This window comes from Passer domesticus, chromosome 1 (assembly GCF_036417665.1).
Source record: "Passer domesticus isolate bPasDom1 chromosome 1, bPasDom1.hap1, whole genome shotgun sequence".
Classification (NCBI taxonomy): domain Eukaryota; kingdom Metazoa; phylum Chordata; class Aves; order Passeriformes; family Passeridae; genus Passer; species Passer domesticus.
The window spans coordinates 12478052-12500408 of record NC_087474.1 but is presented as its reverse complement, the minus strand read 5'-3'; the positions used below and the strand labels follow the sequence as shown (position 1 = coordinate 12500408).

The window sequence follows — 22357 nt, the reverse complement described above, 5'->3', positions numbered from 1 at the left end:
CTGCGGGCAGCACCTCGGCGGGGCGGCCTCTGGGCAGGTTTCCGCGTCCCTCAGGGCTCCGGCACCGCCCAGGGGACAACCGGGGCTTGTGCCGCGTCCCTTCCCTAGGTCAGCGCGGGGACAGCGGGGGCTGGACCCTGCGGGGGAGCCCAGCCAACCGCCCTTATCGGCGGGGCCCGGCCGGCACCGCTATCGCCCGCCCGGAGCGCGGCGCGGGGAGCGCGGCGGGCCCGCGGCTGCCGCGGCTGTTACCGGCCGCCCCCCGCCTCCGGCGGCGCGGGGCCGCCCCGCCCGCACCGCGGCGCGTCCCGCCCCGGCCAATGGGCGGCGCCGGCGGGGGCCCCGCGGCGGCGGTTGGTCAGCGCCGCGGCCGTTGCGCCCCGCGGCCGCCCGGCACCGCCGCCCGCGCGCGGCTCCGCCTCCCGCCGCGGCCGCTGGCGCTGGGAGGCCCCACAGACGCCATTTCCTCGGCGCCCCCGCGGCGGCGCGGCTGCATCAGCGCTGACGTGAGACCGACGTGCGGCTCCGCCCGGCCCGGTCCCCCCCACCCCCTGTGACGGGGGCAGCACGTACAGGGCGGCGGGTGAGTGCGGGAGGGGGCGGGGACACGTGTGCGCGCAGCCCGACCCCCCGCGGGCCGGGAGCAGGGCAGCGCGGAGGGCAGCGGGCGGCGCGGCGGGCAGGGCAGGCAAGGGCAGGGCAGGCGGGGGGCGCTGTGCCGCGCTTGGCTCAGCCCCGCCGCGGGAGCGCGCGGGAGGCGGCGGGGGCGCGTCCCCGTCTGCAGCCGAGAGCGCGCTGCGCTCAGGGGCGGCCGCGCGGAGCCCGCACGGCGCCGTGAGGCGGCCCCGAGGCGGCTGCGCGTCCCGGGAATGCCGGAAGGGCTGCGCGGAGCGCCGGCTCCGCTGCCCGTTCGCCGGGCTCCGGCAGGCGGTGGCTCCAGCGCTGGCTCGGGAAACCGGCTCGGCTCGCCCGGCGTTGCGGCTCGGAGCGGGGGCAGCGCCTGCCCGCTGCGGGCAGAGCGCCCCGGACGGCCCGTCCTGGGGTCTCGGCGGGGCTGCCCCGGCCGAGCGGAGCGGCGGTGCCCGGTGGCGTTTGCCCCTCAGTCCGTTACTCCCGGTTATAACCTTGCCCACAGGGCTTTCGGAGCTGGGTCAGAACAAGTGGGGAGGGATCACAGTGGGCTTCGTGAGTCCGAAGTCTTGCTTGAAACTTTTGTCTTCATCCCCCACTGCTGTGACAGCACCATTTTTGGTGCTGAGTGCAGCCGCGTGTTAAGGGATGCCACGGGGGCTGATGGTGATTGATCCTCTGGCCTGCCCCGGGCCTGGCTGGGTCCCTCTGAAGGGCCGCGTGTCCGCTCACAGCCGCTGCAGTGTCTGCGTGGTTGGGGCGGCAGGTGCCGGGTGGCCAGGTAGCATTGCCTGTGCTTAGAGTAATGGCATGTTGGGGTTGTAAGAGTTTGGGGTTTAGTTGAGGTGTTCAGAGAAGAAAATAGGGAAATAAGAGTGTAGGAGACACAAGAACCTTAGTGGTGAAGCTTCTGGTGGTACTGAAAACTGAAGTTTGCACTGTCAGAATCGGGTCTGTTGTACTGTTGCACGTTTTACTTGACTGAATTCTGCGATCCCCTTATCAGCTGGTGTCCTTCATGCCACCAGGGTGGTAAAACAGTTATTACAGAGCTGATACAAAACACAATGTCTGAAACAAGTGTATTCTGAGAGTTTCCACACTCGCTGTCGGGTCATCAATAAATGCTAAACAGGTGTTTGTAAATTCACATTTTTGCTTTCTGGTACTCCCCTGTGAATAGAAACCTTCAAAGAGATTTGGAGCAAGGGCTGAAACATATTTTTTAGCCCCTTATGATTGATTTTCTTTATATCAAACTACATTTGTAAGCAGTCCCCTGATGTATAAAGGATGGTTGAAATAAAAAAGTTGGTTTTAAAAATGGCTCTGGGTATTTATTTAGGCAGTCACACACTTCCAGTTATACAAAATACTATAGCAGTCTGCTTTCACAGTGTAATTTCATCAATAGACATTAAATATTATGTTGATATGCAGTGATGTAAAATAAACAGCAGTACTGGGAGGAGTGAAATGATTTCTTGTGCTCTTTATAGCAAAAGAACATGTCTTGTTAGGGATGCTATCCTTTATCTCTTACCTATGGGCAAAAATATAAAGAATTAACACCTTTAGCTGTAAATTGCTTTGAATTTTCTAGGAAAGATTTTCTGTTTTCCTCTAGCTGATTCCATCTGTCAGATTTCTCCTGTCAGGGGTGGTTCATCTGATCGCAGTTGAAGAAGCTTTTGATGTGCACTGTATGCATAATCTTAATCAGTGTTTATCTGCTACTGATCACTGACCTGCTGTCCATTAGTCCCAGTGACTCCAGTAAACATGTGCTTATATATATTGAAATGGTCAAGTTTGAAAACAGTTACACTTCCTGCCAGATCCTGAACATCTCTTTGCAGTGTTGTAGGAAGAAGCAGGTATCTTTGCTTCGTTACGGAAAACCATTCTTGTCCCTTTTTATGTGTGTGCAGAGGTGTAACATGTTTATCAATTTAAAAATCCAAACTAGTATTTAAAATTATTGTTCAGTCTTTGTGAGTAACTAAGATAAAAATGTATTAACTAAGTAACTAAAAGATGTATTAATAATGAGTATAAGACTAAAACTTGTATGTAATTAGTAATACAATGAAGAAAAACATAATGTAATTTTAAACATGACCCAAGGCCACTTACTTTAAACTATTTGCTTAGTATTCCTTTCAAAATAGAAGGAAGGTTGTGTAAACTTTGATGTGTACTGCTACTGATAGACTTTTGTAAAGATTTTAAGGGCTTGGTGGAAAATTCTGTTTTTCTTTCTTGGAAACTTAATAGCAATGAATATGTTACAATTTGCTTGCAATGCAGACTGATTGAGTGTGATGTGTGTGGAAACTGTTTTCTGAATTGGATTAGTAACAGTTTCATTCCACAGTCTGTATTGCTGATGTTTTAGAAAAAGTTTAGTTATAGTATTGCTCAGTATTTTTTCTTTGTATGTATTAAAAAGTTTGATGTGTTCATGTTGACCTGATGTGTAGTACCGGAAATAAAACCCCTGTACAATTCAGGTTATAAAAGTGCTCTGAAGACAGTGACAGCCTAGTCTGAAATTCAGGAGTTCCTTGGCGTGCCTGGTTTGCTCTGTGTACGAGCCCACATGAGCTGGCACCGCTCAGTGTGACTGTGCCACCTCTGACCCTGTGGGCTCAAGTGACTGCTGCTGACCTGCTCCTGCCTGCCCCTGATCCCATGGTTGTGTCTGTCAGTCCTAATCTTGTAACCTGTCTGAATCGTGATACTAATGTGCTAGTTTGTCTTAAGTCATCATTCTCACTGAAGTTTCATGCCAAGGTAGCTCATGTATCTTTTAAAATTACTCATATACTTCATTATTTTTGTTTTGTTTTTTTTTTTAGGCTGTGATTGGATCTTTATATTTGGATGTTGTTTTAAGTCAAGTCACTATTTGGTCACAGAGGTTGTCAAAAAGAAGCAGGTTTGAGCTTATCTAGGAAAAGTATTTTGCTATGTTTCAGAGTAGTGATTGCATTTTATGGAAGTCAAATTTTCAGACTTTACTCCACCCTGCTAAATATTCCAATTAAGTAATCATCTATATTGAGAGTCAGAATATACACAATTATAGATGGAAAATCTATATAAATTCTGGAGTTTTCCAAGTATATAATAAATCTTAATTATGTTTGTCACTCCACTGACATGTATCGTTCTTGCTGTTGTTTTTCTAATTAAAGATAAATAATCAAAAATACACCCCTTTCTCTGCACTGCATTTTGCAAAACATGAAAAATAACTTTGTTAGATTTTTTGCTGCACTAATGTTTTTTTTTTGTAGCTTTTTGCTAACTTAGTGCAGCACTACAAATGAAAGGTCTTGGGGAGAAAAATCCTGATAAAGTAGTAGAAGTAAATACATTTTTATACTGTTCTGCAATCAGTGAGAAATTAAGCTAAAAATCAGGAACTAAATTTTTTCCAAGGTGAAAAATGATACTTTTTGGGTAAAATTTCTATGAAATTTATTCAGTGGGAATAAAAGTACTTTGGGTTTTATGTTGTTTGTTTTTAGTATTTTATGTTTTTCTTCAACAGTGGGTTTTCTGTGACAGATGGCTCTGGATACAAAAATATTTCAGGGCCTTCATAAAATGAATTAATTCTGACTATATTCCCATCTTTAGGAAGAGATTACAATGAATATGTTGCCAGTACCTGGGTATTATTTATTCTTATGTGTGTGAGCTGTTTACAAGAACTACATAGACCTTTCATATTTGAGACTTTATGGGTGACTCTAGTTTACAAAGGACGAACTTTTTTTCCCTACTTTATTATTATACTGCACAGGTATATAACTAGAATATTTTAATTAGGTAACATCCTCTATAGAAAGTTATGGTGAAAAGCTTGGTGAAAACATTTTCCCCAGAGCTGTTAGACTTTGGTGAATTTCAGTAGATATTTAATTAACTTGTATCTAAAAAAAAAAAGGTAATTAGTGGTAACTACAAGAGAAAAATGTAGAAAGATTTTAGGTGTAAAATAGCTTCCTGTGATTCTAATCTGAATTGATACTGGCATAGGGTATGTAACTTCTCTGAGCAGAAATACTCAGGTTAACCTATAAAATGTTGAATTGTTTTGCATCTTTGATACCATAAGCTATAGTACTGTTAAGTCTGGTCAATAAAGTACCATTCGAGACATATAAGCTAGAAATATGCTTTGACTGGGTATCTTTCCATATTTCCATGCCTTTATTTTGGGCAAATTTTGATTTTAAAAAAACTAATAAAAACTATTCTTTTCAAAGATTGTGGAATGTTCTGTAAAATACTGCCACAAAAGGAGTTTGGTTTACATTTAATTTGATTGAATGTAATTAACTTATAAGAGGGTCTTAATTCCAAAGCCTCAGAGTCAGGTGGGTAGCAGTCCTTGCCTGCCTCTTGCATTTCTCAGTCTAAGTCCTGAGAAGAAGCCAAAGAAACTCTCAGCCAGTTAAAATAATTGAACTTTGGCCTCAGTCAGGCTTGCCATCCCCTAGTTACAGAAACTGAACCTGGGGAACCGAGATTTGCTGCCTCTTACATCTCTCAGCTAATTCATGTCTTCCTTCTGAGGCTGTCGGTGGTTGTGTAAGTCGGGTGTAGGTGGGAGCGTGCCTGCAGGGCGCCCTGCCTGCCTCTACCTGACCCTATCCCGTGTCTGTTCTGTTTGTAAACTGACCTGTTGCCATGGCAATGTTTGACATCACCTGTTCAATGTTGCACCTTCAGTGCAGGGTTTGGTAGGAGAGGAAGGGAGCCGAAGAGATCCAAGCTCTTGTTTTAAAACTCACACCTTCCATTATGACTAAGTGTGCCAAGAAATATCGAAAAGGAGCTGTCAGGTAATTGCATTTTTATATAGCAGATATGTAGCAGATTGGGAAGTTTTCTCTATGAAGTTTAGTCTTAGTTTAAATTGAGGGTCAGCAAGTTCTTAGTTTTCAATGAAATTTATCCTACTTTTAAACCTGTAAAGTGAGAATTGTTGTGGCTCTTGAGCCATGAGTAGTTTACAGACAACTCAAGTGTAGATGCCAGCAGGGAACAGGCATCTTGGGAGGTTCAGCAGGGCTGTAGCAGCCCATAAGGCTGAAGGGACCTTCTGTGGGCAGCATAGCCAGCATCACATGGGACCCTGGGACTCTGCTTGTCCCTCCCTGAGAACCATCTCCAGAATTTCCCCTCCCTGCAGTTTTCCAAAATACTTGTTTTAGAGCTCCTGGCTATATCAGTGAATATTTTAGTACAGGGGAATGAAGAAAGGACTTCATTTTGACAGAAACATAGTTATTTTCTGTCTGCTCCAAATATAAAATAATTGGGAATTACTCTCCCTAGCTGCCTGATACACCTCCCTCTACTGAGGTATTTAATATGTGTGTACTTACTTTTAGACTGATGACCATGGAAATGGTTGAACAGGATGACAATGCAGTGGATTCTCTGACAGAGAGAAGTGCTGGTCACCTTCAGAATCAGCCAGGCCAGAATCAGATTTCTTCAGGATCTGAGGTAAGTTGAAATGTGGAAAGATGAAAAGAATCAATGAAGTGATATTCAGAGCTGCTATGATTTTTAAATGATCAATTTTTATGGTATTCTCATGTTTTATAAGTCTTGGTATTAAATAGGAAAAATATAGCAAAGGTGTACTGGAAAATATGCCTTCAGTAGTTAACAAAGGACTAATATAACATCAGATTTGTTAAAAGCCCTTTAAGATAAGAGTGATCAGTAGACAAAGGGGTTTTTTCCTTTCACTTTCACAAGGTGATTGTCATAGAGATGGGATACAGTCTTAAAGAATTCAGGGGGCTACAAGATCAAACATATCTAAACCATTTGTGTATCTTGAAGATGTGTTGTATAACAAAAATGGAAACATGAATAAAAATAGCCATGGTTCTCTCCTAGTTCCAGTTTTTGTATTTGATTTAATTGCAATTTTAGTTGCAAGTGTGCTTGTTTTGTTTCATCCCTTTGTATCCAATGACAGTGTCTGGACTTCTAAAAGCATACTTCACATGTTTTCTATGGATTATTGTTTGGTTGTTAATGGATAGAAGATTATATAGTAACAATTCTCAAACATTAAAAAATGTACCGTTATATTCAGCATTTGAGAGAAATAGTGTTCCTGACAGTACTGAGATTTATAGCTTCAGAAAAGTGTATGGACCGCTAAAAAGGATCTTCAAAAGCTCTTTGTTAAATGAGAAAACTGATTTTAAAACATGTCTTACCAAATTTTTCCATCATTGGAAGTTTGAAGTTATTTGCTAAGATTTGATGCCATGTATTTGTTCTGTTAGATACTTGATTTACGTTATAGATACATTTTAAAAACTGAAAACAGCTGCTCTTTTTGTTAGATCTTCAGACACAAAGTAGACTGCAAGATATTTATCAACCTTTGTTTGTTGGTTTTGATGCATGCAGCACTGGGAATATTGCTTGTTCAGTTTTTTCTTTTTTTCTTTTAAGAATTTATTTTGTTTGCTCTGTTGATGTCATCCCCTCATTTCTTCAAATTTTCATAGGATGATTGATGTGTAAAATATATTGGCTTGTGCAGTAGTCTCTGGAGAAGGCATCTGTGAATTCTGTCACTTGGGATTTTTAATGTTGGTTTTAATGTTGATTCAGAGACAAAGGTGTCCCTAACACTGCAGGAGAGTTTTTGCACTCCTGTATTGTGCCATGTATAACACCTTTTGTGTTTGTCTGCATTTAATACTTGAGTACTGTGTGTGAATGTTCAGCTGTACGGGGTATGGGTCTCATACCTTCTGGTTAAAATGAGTAACTCTGAAGTATTGATGGATCTCCTTCGATTAACACTGAACCAAAACTTGTATCTCAGTTTGAGGGCTGCATGTAACAGTCTGGAGTGGAGTCTGGTTCTGGTCAGATGGCTCAGAGAGCTGTCCTGGAGCTGTTGGTGCTGCCATCCCTCTCCTGGGCTCCCATACAAGCAGGGTTGGAGCTGCCATCCCTCTCCTGGGCTCCCAGACAAGCAGGGTTGGAGCTGCCATCCCTCTCCTGGGCTCCCAGACAGGCAGGGTTGGAGCTGCCATCCCTCTCCTGGGCTCCCAGACAGGCAGGGTTGGAGCTGCCATCCCTCTCCTGGGCTCCCAGACAGGCAGGGTTGGAGCTGCCATCCCTCTCCTGGGCTCCCAGACAAGCAGGGTTGGAGCTGCCATCCCTCTCCTGGGCTCCCAGACAGGCAGGGTTGGAGCTGCCATCCCTCTCCTGGGCTCCCAGACAAGCAGGGTTGGAGCTGCCATCCCTCTCCTGGGCTCCCAGACAGGCAGGGTTGGAGCTGCCATCCCTCTCCTGGGCTCCCAGACAAGCGGGGTTGGTGCTGCTGTCACTCTCCAAGGGCTCCGGGCCTGTGTCCATCTCCTCAGCCGCTGGCTCCTGGGCCTGCAGCCCCCACACGCCCTCAGTGCCTTCAGGCAGCTCTGCCACAGCATTTGTTGTGGTGGAACTGCCCAGGCAGAGCACTCCCTGCTGCCAGGCCTTTGAGACGCTCCTTTGGCTTAAGATGAGCAGGATTTTCGTAGCCTGTGTGCCTACCTGGCTGGCTTGGAAGGTGAGGCACTTTATCATGGAGAGTTGGGCCTGGGTGTTGAGAGGTTAAAGCTCGCTGGAGGCCCCTGTATGGGACATGTGACTGGTTTTGTGGTCGTCCAGATGGGAAGTTTAGTTTGTGTGTTTCTGAGGAATTTGTGGCTATGCCTGTGTATTTTGACTATTACAGAGAATCACAGATCCCTTCTTTCTCTTTGGCCTGGGGAGGAGTGCAGTTCAGGGAGGTTAACTACTACAAGTGACCGAAGCATTTTGGCCAACTTCCACTCCTCTCTCCTAATAATTTTGTTGCAAATATGCAGAAATAGTATAAAAGAATGACTTGATTCTTACTGTGAGCAAAAATGCCTGGTCCCTGAAACTGAGGGCTCCTTTTCAAATATCTCTTAGGGAGTGGGGAGATGGAAGCTTTGTTTGTGTTTTTTCTAACAAAATATTTGTTCAGCCTTGGTTTTGGTCAGTCAGAAGTAAAACATTTTAATGCACTGTCTTTTAATTTGTGGTTTTCTGTGTATTATCAAATAATTGTAGAAGGGTCAAGCTTGGGAGGAACCTTTTAAGATTGTCTAGTCTGACCTGCCTGTGCAAGCAGTGTCAGGAGAACTGTGTCTGCCTGGGATGTAAATGTCTCCAAGGATGGAGTCTCTAGAACCTCCCTGGGCATCTGTACCAACAGGTGACTGCCCTTCCTGTAAAACAGGTGGAGTTTTTATGTCCAGATGGAATGTAATGGTTTTTAATATGCTTGATATTTAATTGAATTATGACTTTGGCCAGGGAGTGACTAGAAAAATGCTGAGGGATACAATTACATAGGAGGTCGGCACTTTTTTTTTCCTTCTGCTTTGGAGGGCAGCTGACTTATTTTCCTCTCCTCTATAGGCTTTTAAAAGAAATACCTGCCATTTAGTTTTAAAAGGATGGAGCAGGTACTACACAGGGCAGGAATTGTTTTGTGCTGAAGCATTTTTAATGTCTCCCCTGTTGGGAGAGAGAGGAGACATTAAGAATGTGTGGGCTGGAGCACTATGGTGTGATGGGGTGACCTCCAATGCTAAGAAGGACCTATTATACAGTATTTGTAGAGGAAAAAATAGTGTTTGCATTCTTTTCTTAGCTTGTATCATAGATAATTCTGTATTCTCCTGCATTTTTTTGCTGCTGAAAGTAAAATTACTTTTTATACTAAAGCAAAAATTAGTAAATTTGAAACTAGCAAAGGACAAACCATTTTGTCCATTAAATGGTTATTTTTTAAAATAAAATGTCCTACTATAGAATCAGTTTATAGTTGCATTTCTTGCATCTGTCACTGTTAGCCAGTTGATTAATTGACATGGTAATGATTTTGTGATCCAGATGCCAGAATAAATGGGTAAGAAAGTAAAATAATTGGTGGATGTCTTTAGAAGCTGTTGGAGATGTGCCAAACACCTGTGCAAAAACTTGATGTCTTTGAGGGAGGAGCAGAGGTGTGAGATGGAAAATTTCTCAGCCTGTTTTGAGATGTGCTCCATGGGTTGTCTCACATGCACAGATCATCTGTTGCTGTGTATAGAGCTGCACTTCTAAAGAAGTTAACTTGTATTGGAATATTCTGATAGTGATGATAGTCAAACTTACATCTTGGAAGATTTAAATCTGCAATAGTATTCAAAGAGAAATAGGATGTTCCTTTTGCAAGATTTCTAGAAGCCATACTGCATTCTGTGTTGCCCTGTGCTCAGCTACACTAAATATAACTGTAACAATGTAAGATCAATGTACTTTAGCCCTTCTCAGGTTTGATAAAAACACTTTCAGTTGTGTTTTCTTTTTTTCTTTAATCCTACAGCTTGATGGGCTCCTCTTTGATTCACTTTTTGTTAACCTTGTCATGCTGTCTATCAGTAGGGCTGTCTGCTGACCTTGTCTGAGATACCATCTGCTGACCTCTTGGTGCTGGCCCTGAGTTAGACATATGTCAGGATTTGCAATGTGAGAAGTGCTGTCAGAGAGCGTAGGGAGACTTTCAGGGAGATTTTCAGAGCCTGGAGTGCATAGCTGTTGCAAGCTGTGACCGTTCAAGTTTAGCACTTTGGGGGCTTGTCCTTGTGGGCTCTTGATATGAAACTGTTAAATCTTACTCCCTAGAGATTGAGAGCTGTGGGAGTTTGCTAGGCTGTTGTAAGTAAAGGTTCTAAAACCAGCCTGCCAAATGCAAATGCTGGCCATTTAGCAAAGCTGATGTTAGAGGATTATAAACGTGCAGCTATGTCACCATTTTGTGCTTCCTGAAGGGTATGGTGGCACCAAATGTCTGGAGTCAGCCTAACCTTGTTTTCCTTAAAAGTAGATGCTGCTGTTTTGGCAGAGGTTTTGGTCAAAACATCTGTCTCCAGCTTTTTCTCATAGAGGCTACTTGGTGCTCAAGTGGGACCAGTCCTTTGATCCTTTATTAGGTGAATCCAGTGTGCATTTGCCTTGACTTTTCCTTCTCCAGAATTGCTTTTCACTTTACTTCTAGAATCCTTGTAGTATTTAGAGTCTAAGCAGGGGCAGAAATGAGATGGGCCAGTGTCCTGAATTCTTCATTTGGCAATGCTGAAGCTATGAGGGGTTGAATGTGAAGGTAACCTCTGTAGTACTCAGCAGGGAAAGGATATCTGACGTTCACAGGACATCCAGGATAACTGTTCAGATGGACCATGTATCTTGGAGTTAGATAAATGATGGGCAGCCTCTTTCTCTGCAAGAGTGTGTGCCTCAGCAGGAAGGTCATTCTTGCTGGCTACCTTTCTCTCCCCAGGTAGGAGAGGGAGCACTCTCATTTCCAAATACCTGAAATATGGGGCCATACTGCTATTATGGATTGTGTGGTTGATATTTATTGAAGCTATTGGACGTGACTATTGCATGGCTAGGAGCATAGAACCCGTGGGATGTGTTAAGCTTCCCCTCAGCCTCTGTGTTCCTGAGTTGCCTCTGTAGATTGTTTTGAGTTGCTGTGCCAGACAGTCCTTGAAGTAATGATGTTAAAGGTAGCATTGCTCATCACTGATGTCAGAAAGAAATTTCTTTGCCAAGTCTGTTTCAGTCAGGATTTACACATGATAGCATGAAAATGTTCTAGTATTTCAGTTGATGCAGGAATATTCAGCTTCAAAACTGTAAAGGGAAAATCTGAATCAAAATTCTAATAATAATTTCCAATATCTATAAAAGAGATGCAGAATATGAACCTTGAAAATTTTATAATAGTACCATCTCCTTTTCCCTTAGCACTTAAACCCCTTCATTTAATTTCATATCTGAATTAATGGGAACAAAACAATTTCTCCTTTAAACTTTAGTCCAAAAGAGTATTAGCTGAAAGAAGTTCTCTCTCTCTCTCTATTTTATTTTTTTTTTCCCCTGTGGGGTTATACTGAATAAGGAGCTTTAAAATGAATGTAGTTTCTTAATCTCTAGTACTGGATTATTTCCTGATTATGTGTGACAGACCCATTGTGCACCAAAAAGAAACTTGTGAACTGTTCACCTTTTACTGTTTTATGGCTGTACTCAGTTCTTTCTGACCCACTGAGTATTGTATCAAATGGCAATTCTCACAAAGATAGCAGTAAATGGAAAGGTTTGGTGAAATTGCCTTTATAATGTTTTGAAAAGTGAGCATGCTTTGTAAACATTTAGACTGTTCTGTGATAGCTGCTTGAAGCTGGGGTTTAGGATGTAAGCTTTGCCACAAAATAGATCATACTCTTTGAGACTTTCTGGAGCTTAATCTCAAATATCTATTTCTGATAAATTTCTTGTAATATTAATATTTGTTGAATAGGTTGTGAAGCAGGTTTGTATGTTTCCATGTTTCCCTGTTACTCTTTCATGCCATTTAAATAATTATTTAAGGAACTAATTTCAGGGTTAAAAATGCCCTGAATTGTTCTGTTTTCTGAAAAGTGGTTCAGTTTCCTACAACATTGAACAATTGCATAGTAAATGTTGACAAGATCCTGTCTTAGTTTCCTAGAAACATTATTTCTTCAAGGTAATTTGAACCAACATCAGGACTTTTTGATAGCAGTGCATCTTAATAGTAGTTAAAATGTTTTACTTCCTTCAAGAAGGGGATTATTTCCTACACAAGCAATGTCTTATGGATCAGGAATGAAAACTACTTTTATATTTGGATTTTAAAAAAAACACCTCAGTGTAAATATGTAAAAAATTACAAAAGTTTCTTTAACTGTTTTTTTTTGAATATTCGGCATTTTTCATGTTTTTCTTCTTACTCTGTCCTTGTTTTATGTTTACTGCTCATACCAGCTACCTTTGGAGCTGCGAATGAAGCTAAGAAGGGAATAACAGAATTTTATATTTGAGTCTGATTTTATTGTTGAATTGCAGAATATAGAAATAAGACTTTTCAGTGCAGTTTAATTGAAAAAACACAGCATTTCTTTTTATGATATGATTTATGTTGTCATTGTCTTCCTTTTCTGAGTTGAGAGATGTTTAATCACGTAAATTGAGACCAATCATAGTGTTTTCCCTTTGTGTCACTGCTTGTTTCTGTTAATAGATTTAACAGTGACAGCAGAAATATTGAACTATTTCTTAGCCCATAGGTGTTGAGCTGTTTCTCAACCCATTCATCCTCAGCACTGAAGGCTGAGAGTCACAGGATGGGGAAAGCTGTTCTGTGGCTGTGCTAGGCTTAGAGAAGATTCAGCTGTTCCTTATTTTTGTTATTGTTTGAAGCACTGATACACTCCAGCTCTCTTTTTATTGATATATAAAATTATATATGGAACAAGAGTCTGCTAAACTAAATCAGTTTACAGATCCTTGTATGGCTTTATTTAACAGGATGATTTTTCACTATCTGAAGAATTCTCATGTCTCTTGTGACATCCATCTGAAAAGCATAACTTCTTACCTAATAAGCAAAACAAAACTAAAGCAGTTCTAAATTTTTTCTTCCTAAGAACATTCTGCCCTTTATGTTGTTGCAGTGACATTCCACTCCAGTGAATATACATGGGTTTTGTTACATTTCTGGAGGTTCTTCCTAACTTTCATGCTGGCAACAACAGATCTGGTGTGCGATGGCTGAGGGTTGGGGTTTTTTTTTTGATTGAAAAGAAAATGCAAAGTCTCTGGAGGGAAAAAACCCAAATCATTGCAGTTTGTTAGAGTACAGTTTTAAACTTTCCAGACCATTTGAAAAGGTACATGCCTTTGGTAGTTTTACCAGTAAAATAATGTATTTGTGTGTGTGTGTGATAATTATCTACATCTAAGCTATTTTAGATGTGTCAACAAAACCAGTCTGTTTTGGCTATCACTTCTAGAAGCATTTGCTGAAGTCTTAAGGCATCTTACTTACACATGATGATTGTAATTTTTGCAGGTTTCTGTAGCTGCTTCCAGTGCTGGAAGAGGATCTCCAGCTGTAACTCTAGTGCAGTTGCCTTCTGGTCAAACTGTTCATGTCCAGGGTGTCATTCAAGCCACACAGCCCTCAGTCATTCAGTCACCACACATGCAAGCTGTTCAGGTTAGCTTTTTTATTGTTACATTTTCATGAATATTTGGTACCTCATAATTCTTTTCCCAAGCCATCTTCAGTTTCTCTTCATTCTAACCACTGCTGCAAGATTTACTCAGATGGCACAGGAAACAGCAGGGGGAAAGGTGGCAAACTTCCAACCAGGAGCAGCTCTACAAGCATTGTGTAGCAATTCCTTAATGCTTCCTGTTTATCTTATAAGAAATTGTCTTGGAACTTGTGTCTGAACTTACGCAATAGCAAATTTGTGTCATAACATGGCCTTACTTCAGTGTATCCTGCAGTTATAAAATTCTGTTAAATTCTATTCACATAACATTTCTAATGAGGCTATGAACTCATAAATTCTGAAGTATCTCCTATTTTATTATTGAAAAGGGTCTGGGCATAGTAGAAGTAAGTGTATTGTATCAAGTGGTTCCTTGTTTGTAGCCCCTATCAGACCCTGCTAGAGCATCTTGTATTGCTTTTTGTGGCTGCGGATATGTAGATACCAAAAATATGGGCAGCCTCAAAACACACATTTGTGTGGCAAATGGTCATGTGTTTAAAGTTACTGGAACTAGAAAACAGGGATTGGTACAAAACATGTAAGACTTTTCAGAGTTTTTAAAAATTAGAAAAGGCAAGAGAGAATGAACTTGCGTGTTTTGAAAATTGCTTGGTCTCCCATTGGTGTTTTTCTTGATGCAAGGAAGGCCTCTGCTCCAGTTTAATTAAAATCTGGGAAATGTCAGCTGAATTGCTTTTTGCAGATACAGTTGATATTTCTGGTAAGAGAGGTGATACACCTCTCCCTGTTAGGAGGGAAGGATTTTACCTGTGGCCAAGTTAAGGAAGAGCCATGTGTTGTCGGTCTTGAGAAGCCATCTTTAATGTTAGAGGCTTCTTGGTAACTTTCCAGTATAATAAACAAAAAGACATATATAAGTAGGATTTATATTTGAGAAAAATAATAAAACCATGATCAGATAATGAATATTTTATTGTTGAGCAGTAGGTGTAGATGATGGCACCTCAAGGTTTTGAAATCCTAGATCACTATGGAAAGAGATGCGGTAGGTGCCAATACTTGATCAAACTTGAAGTCAGAACAGATTATTCAAGGTAAATACTTTTTTTTAATTGGAATTCTTTCTAACTGTAATTTTCCTGAGTAACCTGTATTCAATAAGCACATTAATAATTCCCAGTTTCAGGGAAGTGCAGTCAGGACATGTATGCAAAGATAGAGGACTTTTTTCAAAGCTCAGGAGGAGAAGTTTCTCAGGGATCTCTTGACAGCTGCTGCTGTGTCATCTTAGGGGAGTGGAAATCAACTATTTGTTGTATTGAGTGAATTCTGGCTATCCACCCTTTCCCAAAGGAGTAGAAACAGGAAAGTTTTGTCCCAATTAATACTGACTAGTTAGTTCCAAGATTTTGCTTTGGTTTCATCTGGATAAGAAAGGCCTTGAAGCTGCTGTAGAAGAATCCATTACAGAGGGTGTTCAGCCCTTCTGTGACCCTTTTCAGTACACTATCCTGCCACCTGGAATTTCCTTCAGATCATTTGGCTCTAACTTGCTGCCTTGTCTCTGCCAGACAGTGGGGAACTTGGGAAATTATATCAGTTTAAAAAAGAAATAAAGAAGTATGCTGAAGGTTGGTGTTGAAGCTTGCATGACCTCTCCCTCAAACATCTGCCATTTTCAACTGGAAAGTGCTCAGAAGTTTTTCTCATAACGATGTTGTTTTTTAGATGAAAAAATTCATTTATAGCATTCCTTATTGTTTTCTTAAATGTTGTTTTATTTGTAGGAAGATTTAAATTATTATTTGACTTATTGCTTGCTCCCCCCTGTAGTGTATCAGGTCTTGGAAAGACTTAACACGAGTTTGAAGTTAAATTTGTTCAAATGCAGATGAAGCTGAAATAGGTAAAGTTGAAATCTGAACGATGGCCAGGAAAAAATTACAATGGTTTGTTTGTTAACAGTATGGACATGGTTGTTTGCCATTAGAGTGATCTGAAGTGTTCATTTCTCTCTTTGTCATGATGAAAATTAAAGCTTTTGAAATTTCTTGCAGAAAATGTCCTCTTCCACATTGTGGTGGTTTGACACTGGCCAAATTCCAGGCCCCCATGAAAGTTGTTCTCTCACCCTCCCCTGCTACAGCTAGGTGGAGGAGAGAAAATTTAACAAAGGATTTCATGAGTTGAGATAAAGACCAGGAGAAAACACTCTGATGGCAAAACAGGCTCAACTTAAAGATGTAAAGTGAATTTATAACTGACAAAATCAGAGCAGGATAATGAGAAGTAAAACAAGCCTTTGAAGACACCTTTTTTCCTCCAGCCCCTCCCTCCTTCCCATTGACAGTGCAGGGAGACAAAGTGTGGGGGTTTTGGTCAGTGTGTCACCCAAGGCTTTCCTCTGCTGCACAGGGAGAGAAGTTGTTCTCCCGTGAGACTCCGGGGTCCCTCCCACGGGAGACAGTTCTCCATTAAGTTCTCCAGCAGGGCTCCAATCTCTTGAGCAGCAGTCCTCCCAAAACTGCTGCATGTGAGTTCCTCCCATGGGCAAACCAATGCTCCCAAAACTGCTGTGGCATGGGTCACTCTTCCACAAGGTGCAGTCCTCCAAGGACAGGCTGTTCCAACTTGGGAGCAAGACCTGTCTCTCCATGGGTTTACCACTGGACCACAGCCTCCTCCAGGCATCCACCTGCTCTGGCGTGGGCACCTGTCCCATGGGCTGTGGAGGGATCTGTGCATCCCCCATGGATCCCCAGGGGCTGCAGGGGCACAGCTGCTTCACCGTGGTCTCACCATGGCCTGCAGAGGAATCTCAGCTCCAGCGTCTAGAGCATCTCCTCCTCCACTGACCTTGGTGTCACCATGTTGTTTCCCTCACATGTTCTCACCTTGTCCTCTTTTCTGGCTAGAATTGAAACTGTGCTCCCAATCTTTGATTTCTTCCTAAATGTGTTAACACAGAGGTGTTACCACCATCTCTAATTGGCCTGGGCTTGGCTGATGGTACATTCATCTGCAGAGCCATCAGGGATTGGCTTTACTGGACATCAGGGAAGCTTCTAGCAGCTTCACACAGAAGCCACCTCTGCGGCCGCTCTGCTACCAAAAACCATGTTGTGCAAAACCAGTACACACATTAAAATGCTTAAATCATCTTGTAATTTCCTTACCTTTTTCCTAAAGTATGACTGCTCCCACCTTCTTCAGCCATCTTCACAAACGAGGAGGTCTCTTGGTAGCTGTTAGGGTAATGTGACAATTTAAAGACAATTGAGGTCTTGTTTTCAAGCTATCTGTCCTGGGACAAATAGATTATTTATTAACCCCCAGGACCCAGTAGAATGAAAATTCTGTTTTGAGTTAGCATGCCCAGGCTCTTACTTGGCTGGCAATACAATCTTACTTCTGAAGGATTATGCCAGAGGCTTGAAGGTTGATCCATGAGGAGATTGCTGAAGGCACATTGGGATGGAAATGTCTGTCAGGATTTCTTTCTGCTGCTCAGCAGTGGTGTCTCCTGCAAAAGGAGGAATACAAATTTCTTGAAGCACCTGTATCTCTGCAGTCAGCTCTGATGTCTGGTTTGGATCATCTGTACACATGCAGAAGTAATTCTCACCGCCTAGGTAGCAGATGTAGAGTTCTAATGATGTTTGTTGCATATTACCCAGCCAAATGAGGCTACATTAAATATTTTTACACAGAAGTGTAAAGTAATAAAGTTAACAAGTGAAGAGATAATTTTTTTCTGCAATAACCTGCAGTTCCTTCAAGGTGGTGTTCTAAAGGTTTGAGTTGAGCTGACCCAGGCCTATAAATTTCCAGAAACTTCCAGACAGTAATTTTCTGTTGAGGTCAGGCAGATTTTATTTCTAGTACCAAACACTGAGGACTGGCAGATGCATTAATTCCAGAGCTCTTCCTTGTATTCCCTGAGCTTCCACTGCAGCTGGTTCAAACACTTGAAGTCTTCTAATCTCTTACATCATGTTTGTTCAGTGTTAGTTTAACAAAGTGCTTAATCTGAAATTTCAGTCTGGTCTGTCTTCATGTGAAAAGATTTTCACACTATTTCAGTTTTGAAATCTCAGCACAGCAATAGTTTTGAGTAGTTAAAAGAATCCAAGAAAATAATGCCTTTTCCTTGTTCAATAATGACTTTCAGTTCTGTGTAGTAAGATAGGTGCTGGTCAAGAGTGTGATTCAGCCCTAGGCCTTAATGTTGTCTGGAGTAATTTTAAGAGAAGAAGAATATATGAAAATATTAAAGGTCTGAGAAAATTATATACTGTGGATTTCTAAAGCACTTCCAAAACTTGTACAACATTGCTAAACAATGCCTTTGCATTTATGAATGTATTAGTAAGTCTAATAAATGTGTATATTTAAATAAAGTTATTTTTTAAATAGCTTTGGTGTGATATGAAGAAACTTTTATATTGTATATTATCATGTAAGGCACATTAGTGCAGTATTCTGTATTTTAGATATATGACTTCACTTTAAGAGTTAATTAAATTGTATAATATTTTTATATTTAAAGAAGTCTGTTTCCAGTACTTTTTCTAAGTGTCATTTACAAAAAATTAACCTGGATTTTATTGACTTTTTCCTTTTTCAAATGGAAGATGTTATCTGAGTGGCTGTGTCTGGGTAACTTCAGAATTTGCAATTTGCATTGGAAAAAGTAGTCCAAAATCACATGATTAGTGACAAATAAGTTGACAAACTTCCCATATGTAAACATGGAAGGAATCTTAAAAAAAATATACTCTGCTGCTATTTTTGTAATGAAGTTATGAATTTCAGGAACTTTGCTGTTACAGGTAGCATCGATTGCAGATGAAGCTGCACAATCAGAAGTGATAATTGATTCTCAAAAACGTAGGGAAATACTTTCAAGAAGGCCTTCATACCGGTAAGGACTTCTCATTTTGGTTTTGCTGGTTTTAAAGGCATCTTATTTATTACAGCAAAACTGTCTGATAAAAGTCAGTTCTTTGATTTTCGTATGGGTATGGATCTTCAAGCACATAAAATTACTTACATTCTCTTTTTAGAAAAATTTTGAACGAGCTCTCATCAGACGCACCTGCAGTAGCGAAGATTGAAGAAGAAGAGAAGTCAGAAGATGAAGGAACGCCTTCTGGTATTTCTGCAATGGCCATGCCAACCAGCCTGTATCATACTAACACGGGGCAATACCGTATGTTTGCACATGTACTATGTCATGATGCAGAACGTGCATAGCATAGCTTTGTTTCTAGGAGTTACATAATGCAGTAGGGATGTTTGATTTTGATGAAGAAGAATAAGAGATTCTGTATTTCTAAGTAATTGTTATTAATTTTTTCTAACATGGGGATTATAGACTTTTAATCTTGTAGTATTTGTTGGCTGCTAAATTTAGTTGTTGTAGAGCTTCTATGCATTTCGGCTCAGCTGAAAGGAAAAATGTCGACACTTTTATGTGGATGTTTAATGATACAAATCATTGCAGTTTCAAATTCTTGTGATTTGCTATGTATTAGTGCTATTCATTATATGAAATGGCAAGTAGAGTTTTTTGAAATGTAAGGTTGGAGTATGAAATTACTTGTTAAGTTCCAATTTTCTTTCTTAAAAGAGCTATGTCTTTTTGTTTCCAGTTTTAAAGTATCTACACTTCCACCACAGAATTAACCTAAACAATGGTTTCCAACATTTGATACAACATCCAAATGCAAGTTAAAAGTTACATTCACAGTTCTGTTCTATAGATTTGCTTTTGGATATTTTTATTCTTGTATTTATAGTAGAAGCGTTGCATAACTTGCACTCTGTGGTTTCTTTGGACATAATCAGATAATCAGTTATCAGGTTTGGATAACTTTGTAATAACTCTTTTTAAAATTATGCATTTTATAAAGCTTCACTCCTACAGTTTGTAGGGGTTTTTCATGTATTTTCATAAGTAGACACACTAAAGTGCAGGTGTTTTTCCTTTGATATAATGACAGGAAGATTGCATAAGAAATGTTGTGGAGTTTTTTTCCTGAAATGAGAAAACAGAGGAAGTCTATTAAAACACTGCAGTGGCACATAAAAGAGGATAGAATGGCTCTAGTTGTGTTTTACTCACCCTTAGAATTCTTCAGTTATTTTTAATTTATGCAACTAAACTAATTATTAATTGTGAGAAGACAGAATTTGCCTATACTATCTATTCTTTCAGCATAGAAAGTAATTTTGCTTGTGCCCCTAGGCTGCTTTTCTTACCCTTTCTGTAAGCTCTAGACATAAATAAATGTTTGCTGTGTGATGTCCAGCATCTGAAGTGTTCTTTTCTGTGGAAAAGAATGCCATCATCCTAAATTACAACTATTCAGTACAGAATCTGACATGTATTAATGTATTCTTGTATACTAAGTAAAATGAAATAATTTTCTTCAATTTTTGAATTGCTTTTTGATTTTGTTTAGATTTAATTAAGAATATATCTATTTGCCATTTCAAGGCTTAAAAAAAGTGTAATAATGTCTGTGTATTACCAAGTGGGACTGTAAACCTATAGGATTTCTAAGAAATTTTAGAGCTTAGGTTTAATCGTGGCTTCCTCTGGGAAGCCAAAGTTGTACTTTGACCATAGTGTCTTGCAGGAGGTGATTCTTAAGGGAATATAATTTAATTTGAACACACCTATAAACAGTAGTGATAGGGAAGTGTTAAAGTGGATAACACAGTTCAAAGGTTTTGGTTTCTTGTTCAATCAGACATTTACTTCTGAAAATTAAGCAACAGAGAGCATCACTGACAATGTGAGAACAGAATCCACAAAAATTTAATTAAATCTCATGTGTCTTAATTTAAACTTGGCTATAAGCCAAGCTTGGGAGATTTCTGTTCTTTGCTGCTTTTTCTTTGAGTAAGTTACAGTTGTAGCATAAAACATGTGCTGTATAATTAAGGTTCTCATCATAATGGGGCATTGCTTCAAAATGCAATGTTAGCCTTTATGGACTCTCTTGGTTTTGGCTCAAAAACTTTGTATTGAGAGCTATTTGTTTCTGGAAATAGTTTTTTCTTGCTGAATTTATGGGTTCATTAATTAGATAATTTTTTTTTTTAGTTCACTTTTGTAAGTTAAAATACATTTTACCTCATCCAAGTCTGTGTATTTTAATTCTGGTTAGGCCAGGTGGTAGCAAGGATGGTCATTTCCTTGTAATAAAGGGGGTCTTAACTTGGAACTTGCTGAAGAGAGCTTGTCTGTTGACCCCTAGGTCTTTACATATATGAAGCATGGATCTAAAGCATTTCTGATCCATCCTGTTGGTTGCCTGTAATCCTCAGGAACTGCTGTTAGCTAAAACCAGGAACACTGGGTGGGAATGTAGCAAATCCAGTGCTGGTTTTTGACTGGATATGATGCAGAGGGTCACTCCAGGTACCTCTTTCATCTTTATGCCTCCTGTCAGTGCTTCTGCCTGTCGTTCCTGTGCCTGAGGACTCCTGTGTCCCTGGCCAGCATGGGCTGCACAGGTTCTGCTGAGCAGGCACCCAGTGGTTTATGCATTAAGCTTGTGCAGTGTCCGTGGCAATGAAGAGCTGGCCTTGTGGTGTCACTGTGCCCATCTGCACTGTGCCCTGGTTTAAAAGAGGTGTTACATTATTACATTCGCTGGTTCCTTTTTTTCTCTACTGTTCTCTCTATTCCTGCAAAGGAAGGGCAATTTAGTTGGAAAGATCATTTTGACTGTGTGTTTATGTCTGGATGTCTGGGATGACTCTTTTTGGAAGAACTTGATAAGTAATTTTTTCTGGAAAACAAATGTATTTTTGTCTATTAGTAGCATTGATGGCTGTTCTCTACTTAATTTTCACCAGGCAAAAAGGTATGTTGCCATGGTTTCCCAGTACCTTTTTCCTTGTAGCTTCTTGTCTTAGGCTTATGGAAGCAGACAGACTGACATGACCAGATAAAATGTAGTCTTTGCCAGCTACCTCCATCAACACACGTGTGATCTTTCTGCCAGGCAGATGGGTAGTTTTGCACAGGGTGCTGTCTTGTGTGGGAGCCTTGTATTCTCATCTGACTACAGACCTTCTCTGCTGGCTGTATTTCTGTCACGTTGGTTATTTAATACTGAAAAAAGTTACTTCCTCACCTGTGGTAGTGGTCTAATCTGCAAGAGTTGTTAGTTCAGTTGGAATGTGTGAATCAGTCTCCCCATCCCCCTGCCGCCTGTGCATATCATGATGATCTGCATGAAAAAATGCAGGGGGAATGAAAATTATTAAATCTTTAGCTATCTGTTTGGGTTACTTGCTGTCTTAGAACAGATTTTTAAGAATTGGAGAATTAAGAAATCTTTTGGGAAAGACTAACTGTAGCTCCAGTCAATGGCTTGATGTTCAGGTAGAGGCCAGTGATGAGTGGTGTCCTTCAGAGATCTGGGACCAGTATTATTTAGTATATTTGGCTGGAGATGTGGAAGGTGAGGTTGAATGCACCTTCAGAAAGTTTGCAGGTGACACCAGGCTGCTAAATGATGCAGTTGATACCC

The 22357-nt window shown here is 41.0% G+C and overlaps 1 protein-coding gene across 9 annotated transcripts in view; it reads left to right on the top strand.

The window, feature by feature from the left end:
- Positions 1-395: 395 nt before the first annotated feature.
- The window catches only part of CREM (cAMP responsive element modulator), a 34464-nt gene continuing 12502 nt past the window's right edge, over positions 396-22357 (top strand). Inside the window, exons 1-7 of one of the 9 annotated variants that reach the window (XM_064394993.1) lie at positions 513-583; positions 3492-3571; positions 5377-5489; positions 6042-6159; positions 13634-13780; positions 18638-18729; positions 18872-18960. In XM_064394993.1, the coding sequence (XP_064251063.1) occupies positions 5449-5489; positions 6042-6159; positions 13634-13780; positions 18638-18729; positions 18872-18960 (487 nt within the window). In that variant the 5' untranslated portion in view covers positions 513-583; positions 3492-3571; positions 5377-5448. Of the gene's footprint in view, positions 584-3491; positions 3572-5376; positions 5490-6041; positions 6160-13633; positions 13781-18637; positions 18730-18871; positions 19018-22357 lie in introns of those variants that run through there. The other 8 variants (XM_064394846.1, XM_064394636.1, XM_064394712.1 and 5 more) reach the window with 8 other exon arrangements.